General features: G+C 42.2%; 1 protein-coding gene across 1 annotated transcript; it reads left to right on the top strand.

The window, feature by feature from the left end:
* Positions 1-802: 802 nt before the first annotated feature.
* Positions 803-9,165, top strand: klhl6 (kelch-like family member 6). The gene is made up of 7 exons (XM_079517911.1): positions 803-1,052; positions 1,539-1,704; positions 3,325-3,774; positions 4,172-4,409; positions 5,420-5,622; positions 6,501-6,714; positions 7,962-9,165. The coding sequence occupies exons 1-7, from the start codon at positions 811-813 to the stop codon at positions 8,258-8,260; spliced, it is 1,812 nt and encodes a 603-aa protein (XP_079374037.1). The 5' UTR covers positions 803-810; the 3' UTR covers positions 8,261-9,165.
* Positions 9,166-11,774: the final 2,609 nt, after the last annotated feature.

Genomic DNA, 11,774 nt, shown 5'->3' on the forward strand with positions numbered 1-11,774 from the left:
GAAGTAGATGGGATATGAAGGAACACATAAAACATGTTCTAACAAGATGAGAGTACTTGCACAGCCATCTTGACAGAAATAGCCCTGCTGTAGGCCTACCTTGATAAAGGAGAGCATGTGCATGGTGTCAGAAATGTGTTTCTGTTACCTAAGCTTACACAACCGAGTGATTAAGTATAGGTATATATGTGCATATTACAATGGTACTTACTTAAGTTAATCAACAAAATAAGCCTATTGTTAAATCATACTTATTTATCGAATCTGAAAGTCAGCCTTATGTAATAAAGAAAATGAAATTGCGATGTGCTTGATCCCAAAGCTGGTGCACCACATAATTAAAACTGTGTAGGCCTACTGGCCTGGGGTAAAGGACAAAACCAGTTTGCATTGAGTATTAGACATGTGATATTGGGAAATGGGGAACACAGCATGCATGCGTGTGTTTTTGGGGGGGTGAGTTCAACTTTGTTCAGACCACAACCTAGAAAATATTCAGAGGAGGAAGTTCCAAGAAAGCTAGCATTGCTTCATTTGTTCCTCAAAACGGAGATCCACCAATCACAAGCATATAAACTACAGGAACAGGAAGTGTGTAAGAGACCAGGAGAGAAACAACAATACACACACACACACACACACACACACACACACACACACACACACACACACACACACACACACACACACACACACACACACACACACACACACACACACACACACACACACACACGTACAGTATGTGTGAACCCCTCAGTGGACAGTGTGCTTTACACAGAGTGGATCTAGCCAACTTTCTGTGTGAGGATGAGTGTCTCGTTGGAGAGAACCACAGATGGACCCATGCCTTGTTCCGAAGAGGGGCAGAAGGAGAGTATGGGAGGTGAAGCCGAGCTGTGCTGGGAGGACGGGGGTCTAGCCATGGAGCTGCAGAAAGGGATGGAGAACATGCGGCTCAGTGGACAGCTGACTGATGTGACTCTGGTCGTTGAGGGCGAAGACTTCTCCTGCCACAAAACTGTACTCGCTGCTGCCAGCAACTACTTCAGGTACAAATGAACAGACTGTTGAAGTTCATTTGAGTCTGTATATGAGAAAAGCTGATCCTGAGACCTAGCAACTGCATATAACTAACACACAACACAACAACTTACTCTGACTTGAAAGTTACAACAACTTACTTGACTTGACAACAGTTGAAAGATATATCTTTCAACTGTTGAGATATACAGTAGAAGTGTATTCATAATATGTATTGAATACACCTCTGAATATTGAATATTATTGAACATTGAATCATATTGAATATTATTGAACATTGAATCATATTGAATATTATTGAACATTGAATCATATTGAATATTATTGAATACCTCTAAAATAATTTCTTAATCATCTCAAAATCACACAAAAGTTATCAAACTTCATCAAAATGCTATGCGACTAAAAAGTAAGAGTGAGTGACAAAGAACCCACATGTCAAAAAGGCTGGTATGTTTCTTTAATGTGAATACACTATGACTATGTGGTTGCAGGGCGATGTTTTGCAGTGGCCTGAAGGAGACTCATGAGGACCAGGTGGAGATAAAGGGGTTGGACAGAGAGACCATGAAGTCTCTCCTGGACTACACCTACACCAGCCAAGCCGTCATCACTCACAACAACGTGCAAAGAATATTGGAGGCTGCCAGTCAGTTCCAGGTGAGTTATACCAGTGATTCCCAAACTTTTATGTCAAGGACCCCCAAATTGACACTAATTAGCCCGCGGACCCCCATTTGAAGAGATATGCCAGGGACCCGTCCATAAGAGAAGAGTGTTACGGCTCTAGCAGTAATTCTCAACCTGTTTCATTTCAAGGACCCCCAGTTTGACATGCATTAGTCTACGGACCCCCATTTAATGACATTCCTGTCTCTCGAATTTATATTGTGAAATCAATGTCAATTTAACTCTGAGAGTGTACAAATTGAACCAAATGGACCCTTTGTACACTCTCAGAGTTACAGACCCATAAGGGTCCATTTGGTTCGAAACTATCATTTAACTGGGGACCCCCTGGAACTCCCTCAAGGACCCCTGGGCGTTATTGTAACTGACATGCTATAGAGTACTTATGGTTTAGTCTTTTAATAACAATTATAGTCAACATCTGAGTCTTGCACTTATTGTGTTCATTATTGTGCTTGATCAATACATCATTAATATAATACACAAACAAATTAATATCCGGTAATAATCGATGCAATGGAATAGTTTCAAAAACAGTTCTTACGGCCCTTCTCACATGGTGCGAGGAGGTGGTGCATGCATGCCATGGTCTAAAGCTACACCTTGGGGTTGTGTGAAACTCTGCTAGTGATATAATGATGTCAGGAGACAGGGACAACTAAAGCGCTCCTCTCCTTCAACCAAAAAAGTGGAAGCGGGAGGTGGACCACCCTCTGAGGCCATGTTGAGATGGCATATTTTGGGCATGCAGTCATTACAGGACATTACAGGGGGCATCTCTGCAAGTGATTTATGTATAAGAGACATCTGTGATATCTTGACATATCAACTTAATAATCACAAAATGAGAAAATGAATGAGACAAAGAAAGACATTCTTACATGATGAGATGTATTTGATCTTTGCCATCAGCTATAATATGTAGGCTACTTGTTTAAATACATTAATCTATATTTCTCTCTCTCTCTCATTCCCTCTCTCCTATTATTAATAGGAATAATTAAAAATCAATTGCATGAAAAATATTATATATCTGCCATTTCTGAACACAAAAATGTCCTGGTCCCACCAATGCCATAGATATGCTACAATCTGGCCCAGATTATTATTATTATAATTTTTTGTCTTGAATTTTGATGGATATACATTTGCAGGGCAGTCACAGTGTGCACACGTACAGTAGTACACATTGCAAACCTGCCTATTACAGTAGGTAATTACACCTACTGTATCTAATATTAATAGGGAAATGCTGCGCTGAGGGACACTTTAGACCTGGCCACAGCTGGTCTAGGTGCAATCGCTTTCAGATTTTTCCTCACAATTCCTAATATAGCAATTGGCCAACATAATGCATCTAACTACGCCTCATTTTTAAGACCAACACGCTAATGGGCCACAAGTACAGTACATCGGATAATTATTGTATAACGTCGGCCCCCATTATCATGAACAATTCCATCAGTTGGAAACTAGCAGTGGCACGCACGCACGCACGCACGCACGCACGCATGCACACACGCACACACACACACACACACACAGTTACAACCTCATAAACTATTATGCCCCCTTCCTTCTCCCCATCAGTTCCTGCGCGTGGTGGAGGCGTGTGCCGGCTTTCTCACCAAGTCCCTCCGACCAGAGAGCTGTATCTGGGTTTTGCGTCTGGCTGACAGACATTCCCTGCCTGCTTTGAGAGCCAGGGCTCAGGAATACATTGTCAAAGAGTTCTGCAAGGTCATCCGTCATGAAGAGTTTGCAGAGTTGCCAGGGGACGCTCTCGAGTGCATCCTGCAGCGTGATGACCTGAATGCAACACATGAAGAGTGTGTCTTTGATGCACTGATGCGCTGGGTGAGAGCGCAGGAGAATGAACGCTACCCTTCACTGGCCAAGCTGCTTTCATATGTGCGATTACCACTGCTGAGGCCAGCATACTTCTTGGAAAAAGTGGAGTCGGATGAGCTGATTCGCCGCTGCAGTGAGGCATTTCCTCTGTTGCAGGAGGCCCGCACTTATCACCTGTCTGGCAGGGAGGTATGTATGTTTACCTCAAAGCCCATAACATCTGCTCTTGGACAATTACTACTGTACCGCATAAAGCATCTAACCATAAGTGTAGGAAATGCAGGGCTACAAGACGTTCCAGTAGGCTGGAAAATATGTAGACCTGTACTTCCTGTTAGACACATTCAGCAGCGGTTCTTTTCTAAGAACTATTGTGAAATGGATAACATTGGGAATGAGCTTATCTTGTGTCTATGGTCAGTCTGATATAATGATATTCTTCTGCACTTCCATATACTTAAGCCTAATTTATACTCATAGTAGAGTGACTATGAGTATAATGCCAGAATGAACAGATTTTCAAGCTACTGTAACAGCAGTAGTATAAATTAAGCTTTATATACAGTATGTGTATGTATGTACGTAGGTGGTCTCAGAGCGAACCAAGCCCCGTATGCATCACTTCCTGTCAGAGGTATTCATGATCATCGGTGGATGCACAAAGGATGAACGCTTCGTCTCCACTGTGACCTGTCTGGACCCTCTGCGGCGTAGTCGGCTAGAGGTCGCCCGGTTGCCAATGACAGAGATGGAAGACGAAAGCCAAAACCGGAAATGGGTGGAATTTGCTTGCATCACGTTCCGCAATGAAGTATACATATCTGGTACGCATACATATGAAAGCTTGTTAAAAGTCCTATGTAACAAATCTACTAGACTGGAACCCACCTATGCTTTCTATGGCGGGAGAAACTAGACGCAGCTGCGCGACATGAGACTAATTAATTAGAGCGACAGAGAGAGAGGAGTGTGTGTGTGTGTACGTGTGTGCATCAATTTAACAAAGGTGCAGATGATCAGAAATCAGCAGAGAGTGAGCGACGTTTGCGCTACTGTATGCCGAATTGAAGTGGACTCGGCCCCAGACTTCTTTTTTTTCTCCCTGGAAATAAGAACGTCTGGGTTTCCGAGGCTACAAATCACAATACATCACATCATGACACGTGCACAAAATAGAGACACCAGGGTTAAAGTGGTTATAGTGGTTAGGGTGAGAGACCTAACAGTATCCTATCCTATATTAAAATTGGCATATGGGAGGACTGGCCAGCCAGGCCAATGGACCACGTGAGGGCCGCGTATCTGCTCTAACCTCTAAGAACTGTATATTATATTATATTATATATGTATATATATTATTTAGTTTCTGCACTAGTGAACCAACAATTGTAATGGTGTTGTTCTGTTTTGTTGTTTTATGTTGAAGTTTTAGTTTAGATTACTAAATGTTTTTTTCCCCCATACATTTCTGCTGAGTTAGCTCAACATTAATAACAAAGAGAATGGTTTTGAATGGTTTCCAACTGAGGAACTGAATAGCAGCATAGGCCAACTGTTTCCTTACAAAGAGCTATTGCTGTCTGCCTTGTTCAGCCATGGGTTAAGCAAGACAACAATTTCTTAAAGCTGTTTAGACTACTGTTAGAGCAGTTACCGTACTTATTTTTCACACCTTCTTTCTTCAGATATAGGACCTTGCAGCTGAGCGTACAGTACAACACAAGCATAGTAGTCCTTTACTGACAGGGTGTTCCATCTCTGAATATTTTAAGTGTAAGCATCTTAGCATAATACAATGGTTTTAAAAATGTCTTTGATGCTTTTGGGTCTATAGGAGGTAAAGAGACACAGCATGAGGTTTGGAAGTATAACGGTGCTCTTGACAGATGGATCCAGATAGAATCTCTAAATACCGGACGCTGGAGACATAAGATGGCAGTCCATGGAGGGAAGGTGTACACACTTGGAGGATTTGATGGGGTACACAGACTCACTAGTGTAGAGGCCTATGAGCCCTTTCACAATCGCTGGACACAGGTAAACATCAAACATATAAAACTATATTTGTATATAATATATTACCATTAACCAGCGACGGCTCCAGAAAATTTTGACTAATGTGACTATAGGGGAGCTGGCTATTAGTCAATTGGGTTTGTTGTGGGGGCCTTAGGGAAAGCCAAGCCCCCCCACCCCCGGAGCCATCCCTGTCATTAACACCATAGATATATATAAACACTAGATGGCTCAAGGCGGAGTTTCTGACGTCGTTCACCCGGCAGCCATCTTACATCGGGGATACAGTACAGTATGTTCAATGGCAGCTCAAACAGAAACAGTCATAACTCGCTCAAATCTTGACGGATTTACAAACGGGTTGGTTTATTACAAACGTTGTCAACGTGGCTATGATTCAGGACGCTCATCCGCTTAATTTATTTATTTTATATGAACGTCGTATAAAAGCATATAAGTATGCGGACGTCTCTGACGTTTATAACAAACCAAACCGTTTGAAAATCGGTTGAAAATTGAGCAAGTTATGGTCATTTAAGAGTACATGCCCCATAGACCCAATGTTATGTGTCCCGATGTAAGATGGCCGCCACGTAACGACGTCGCTCTCCATTGGCCAACAGCGCGGGTGAGCTATCTAGAGTTTATATATATCTATGATTAACACTGCCTGACTGTGTACACAAACAACAAAGCTTCGCTTTCACAAGATCCAGTCCTCATTGGCCATTCTGAACTTCCCCTAAATGAGTAATATCACACCAAGACTGTCACAGGGAGGCCATGCAACATCTTGTTAACTAAAATGACCTATTTCTGTTTCAGTGGGGACCATCAACATCTAAATACCGGTATGTGTAATACTTGGATTATTAATTACATGTCTGTATTCATTGTAGGTGGCACCCCTCTTGCTAGGCGTGAGCTCTTTCGCTGCAGCCAGCTTTGACAGCTGGATCTATGTGATTGGTGGTGGGCCCAATGGGAAGCTGGCCACTGACAGGGTTCAATGCTGGAAGCCTGGTACAGAGAAGTGGGAGCTACGAGCAGCCATTCCCATCGAGGCTAAATGCACCAATGCAGTTACATTCAAGGACCACATCTATATTGTTGGTGAGTGGCCTTTTAAAGGGAACTTTGCTGATTTGAACCTGAATGCATTCAACAAAAACAAAAATATTGACAAGAGCATATAGGCCTATATCCTCCATGTGATGTAATGTAATACATAGTGGTACTCTCTCACAAAGACAAACTATTATGTAAACAAGAGCAGCCATGCTTTGCAAGCGCAAAATGACATGCACAGGGAGAAAGTCTAGTTGTAGCCAGCAGTCTTCTACGGTCTTCTACCGAGAGAGACGGGACACAGACCCCCCCCTAGTGGCTCTGTCTTTCTCCTGCTCATCCATCTGTCTCTGTTTTTTCAGCCCCAACCAGTTTGTATGCCTGTAAACTAAAGTATCAGACGGCATGCAAGTATAATTTGTGTGTGCATCATGTATGTGTATGAATGTATACATCAGTGGTTCCCAAACGTTTTAGCCCGTGACCCAAAAGAGAGATTACATGTTTTCCCGGGACCCAAACTAGTGAAAATAGCAGATTTACAAGCTCACAACGCGTCGCTTCGTGCCGCGTTGTGAGCTTGTAGATCGGCTATTTTCACTACTTCTTAAACATTTGTTTTTCTAATTTATGGGATTTATTAGATTTTCTTTGATTTCTTTATGAAATTACTGAAAGAAATCATTGAATTTTGTTTAAAAATAAAGGACCCATAAAAATGTTTCCTCGACCCACACGTGTTTGAGAACCACTGTTTTACATCACGCCCGGAGCAACTGTGTAGAGCAGCAGTGTTGTTTTTGGCAGCACATTTTTATTTTAGTTTTAGTCATTGAATATTTTTAATTTAGTTTTGGTCACATTTTAGTCACCAGGAATGTTTTAGTGTTAGTCTAGTTTTAGTCGACTAAATATTATTAAGATTTTAGTCGACTAATTCTACAGTTGATTTAGTCGACTAAAATGTATTTTGTCTTAATGACAGTTTTCACTTGCTGAAATTAGCAGATCAACAAGCTCACAACGTGAACCAATTATAAAATGACTTATACTGGATCTCTTGTCCACTAGTCCCTTCCTAACATTTTCTAGTTTTTATTTGTTGACGAAATTGTCAGTATATTTAGTCTTATTTTCCGTCATCATAGCTTAATTTTTTATTTAGTTTTCGTCTGTGGAAAAAGGTAGTCGACGAACATTTTTCGTCCTAGTTTTAGTCGACAAAATCAACACTGTAGAGCAGGCTACAGTGCAGTACGTGGCCCTCAGTCTCACTATACTGCCCTCTTCAGGTGGGGCCATGCACGCCATGTACTGCTACTCTCCGCGGTCAGACGCCTGGACGTTGGTGACCAGGCTGGCCGAGAGGGCGAGCTGCGCCATCGCTGCCTGTAACAACAAACTCTTCATTACTGGCGGTCGTGATGATAAGAACCACGTCATCCCCACCGTGATGTGCTGGGATCCTACCACAAGCAAGCTGATAGAGGAGTGTGTGCTACCACTGGGAGTCTCACATCATGGCAGTGTGACGCTCATGAAGTCCTACACACACATACGCAGAATAGCCCCTTCTAACACCTCAGCATGACATAGCCTACCATACAGGCTTCTATTAGTTGTCAGTATGCCATGTAAAGGACATGCATGTGAAATAATAGAGGAGACGAAATGTTTTATGGGACATTGTTTTTCATGTGCTGTCTAAAAATGTTCACTTGGGGGTGTGGGACTGATTGTGTATCTCTAAAGCCCAAACCACACCAAAGGGTCAGGTTGGAACACCAATGCAACTCATTGAGTTGCAAGGAGTTGCATTGGTGTGCTTTACCTTAAAAACCGTAATTTGTTATCAAACAATAACACATCATTTACATACAGTTTCAAGGACAGATGTTTGTGTAGATGAGAAAACCTGTACAGCCCACAGGAAAAAGTGTGACTGGAACACTATAAATTTGAAGCTGATTATTATATTTATCAGTAAATGATCTTCTGATTGGATAAAATTGGGACCTTCTGTAGCTGGAGAGATAGACCCGTTACTGAACAAATACTGTATACTATAAGTAAGTGAATCATAGTTCTTTTACTTGTTTAGAAAGCTCTCAATGGTCTCGCACCTTCCTACTTACATGACTGCCTGCCTAGATATGTCCCAAACCGCCCCCCCTCAGGTCCTCCACTGCTGGCCTGCTCGATGTGCCAAAAAAAATAGAGATGTCCCGATACTGTATCGGTATCGGAAAAGGATCGGCCCTTATATCGGGTCATATCGGTATCGGTGAATATGCCAGTTTAACCACCGATCCGAAACAGGGGTAAGGGGTTGAAACTATGGCAGGTAAATATAATGTTGGGACATGTGGAGTTTGCTTTGGAGTTGCCCAAACTGCAAGTGCAAATTTGAGTGAGGAGTCTGCTAGAAACACAATACCAGATAAGATAGCTCTACAACATGAGATCACGACACTGGTATCTGTATTCGGCATCGGTATCGGCTAACACAGAAATTGTGGTATCGGGATCGGATCGGAAGCGAAAAAAGTGTATCTGGACATCTCTACTAAAAAACATAGTGAAGCAACTTTCTGCTTCTACAGGCTGACAACGCCGTGGAACAAACTCCCACTATACCTTCGACAGGCAGCCTCTGTAGAATTTTTTAAAGCACAGCTCAAGACATACTTCTGCACTCTTGCTTTTAGTTGAGCGTTTAAAATTCTTATTGTTATTCATGTCCTCACTGTATTGCAGTATACTGCTATTATTTTAATGTTGTTTTATGCATTTTCTTTTATTTTTGTTCCTTTATTACTCTGTAAAGCACTTTAAACTGCATTGCATGTCATGAAAGGGGCTATACAAATAAAGTTATATTATTATTATTATTATTATTATTATTATTAGTATATTAATTATACTGGAATATAGAAGTTGATGATGATGACACACGCATACCCTCTATTGCTGGTGCAGTGTCTGTTTTGGTGCCCACATTTCCCTAGTGCCCACTCTTCCTAGGTGCCCAGTCTTCCCCAATGCCCAGAATGTTTTGTTGCCCACTCTTGCTGTTACCTGTTAGGGTCATTAACTGCTTTTATTCTGAAATTAAAGCCAGCCTGTCGAGGGAGCGGTATTACCATTGACTGGTCACTGCTGCCTCTGTTGACGAATTGGTACAGTTGATATGGTCATTTGTCGGTTGCAGGAGCACATATTTTCTCCATTTGCGGAATTCTAAAGTCCACTAAAGCCACGCCTTTGTTTACAGTAGATAACCTAACTGAGATAAGATTCCTGCTTACTACTCACCCGGTGTTAGTTAAAAAGAATACACCCCTTTTTAGCTCTCAGCCCATTGGGAAGTGGACAATCCTGTTTACAGCAACAAAGCAGCACCTGTTCTCTTACCTGCCGTAGTGAAAGTAACCGTACTCTCTCCTGTAATGGCTACTACGGATCATTTCTTCGTCTATTTCGTTGTTGTATCGTTTGCCTCTTGTCAAGGTGAGTAGTATGATGATCAATTGCTCGAGTTGGTTTACTTTTCATTACTTTTAGGTTGGGGGAAAGACGACACATGCGCACGTAACGCGGTTATGGTTACGTTATAGACACATGACAGGCAGGGACGTAGAGTAGACAACAAATGGCAATTAAACAGATATCAACAAGCTTAACACAGAAATGATTTAGATTAGATTAGATTAGATTCAATTTATTGTCACTGCACATAGTATACAAATACTTTGACAATGAAATGAACAGTGGCGTCCAGCCAGAATGCAATACAGTAATGCAGTAATGGAAATAAATATACTTTTTGATGAATGTACAGAATGTACAGTATGTACAGTGGTATATAATAAATAGAAAAATAAGTAGAAAATAAGCAATGAAGTATAAATAAGAACTTAAGTATGCATATATATATACACACCCACCCACTACTGTATGTATGGTGTGAGCATGAGAGTTCAGATGGGTAGGAGGAAGGGGGTATCGTTGTTCAGTGTCATTGAGGAGGGGCAGAGTTCAGCAGGGAGACAGCAACAGGAAAGAAGCTGTTCCTGAGCCTACTAGTGCGGGAACCAATAGTCCTATAGCGCCTCCCGGATGGAAGAAGGGCAAAGAGTCTGTGGTTTGGGTGAGAGGGGTCTTTCAGGATGCCTCTCGCCCTACGCAGACATCTTTGGCGCTGTAGATCCTCAATGGACGGGAGTTGGGTGCCAATGATGTACTGGGCAGTTTTTACTACCCGTTGCAGGGCCTTCCGGTCAGACACTGTGCAGCTGTTGTACCACACTGAGATGCAATTTGTCAAAATGCTCTCAATGGTGCAGCGGTAAAAGTTCACCAAAATCCGGTGATCAAGGTGAGCCTTCCTCAGTCTCCTTAGGAAATATAGACGCTGCTGCGCCTTCTTGAACAGGGTGGAGCAGTTGAGAGCCCATGAGAGGTCCTCAGAGAGGTGAACACCCAGGAACTTGAAGCTGGACACCCGCTCCACCACCGCCCCGTTGATGTGGATCGGGGTGTGGTCATTTATGTTAAAGAGTTATTAATTAAAGCTAAAGTTGGCTCAGTTGACAGTTTGAGACGTCAGGATCATCCCTGCTGCATAACTTAAATCGAAATGGGTCGATCAGTCGAGCCCTCCAATAGCAGTGGCGAAACCCCTTTTCGCAGTATCGTGTCCAAAAAGTAAAGGTATTTCTACAGAGCTACAGATGATAAAAGTAGGAGTGTAAAGTAAAAAATTTAGAGTGTGGTGAAACAAACGCTTAAATCAGGCTTAAATTACTTTAGTCAGCCTGTGACCACCAGTCAATCCCCGTCCACATGCGCAGTACAGTACCGCTCCAGATTGCATTGGGAAAACATGGTTGTCCTACCGGTTGACTTCATAAGTTTTTATCTACTACACTTCAAAAACGTCAATCAAGTCCACACTCACAACACACCAGAGGGAACTCCACAGATCACATTCAACCCAGATTTGGCACTAACAAAGGTTTAAATTCGTTCTCCTGCTATGCCACCAAAATGTTGGCAAATGCTCTACCAACAGTCATAAAGAAGTGTGAATCCCTACTCTAAAA

This window comes from Electrona antarctica, assembly GCF_951216825.1.
Source record: "Electrona antarctica genome assembly, chromosome: 13".
In the NCBI taxonomy this organism is placed as follows: domain Eukaryota; kingdom Metazoa; phylum Chordata; class Actinopteri; order Myctophiformes; family Myctophidae; genus Electrona; species Electrona antarctica.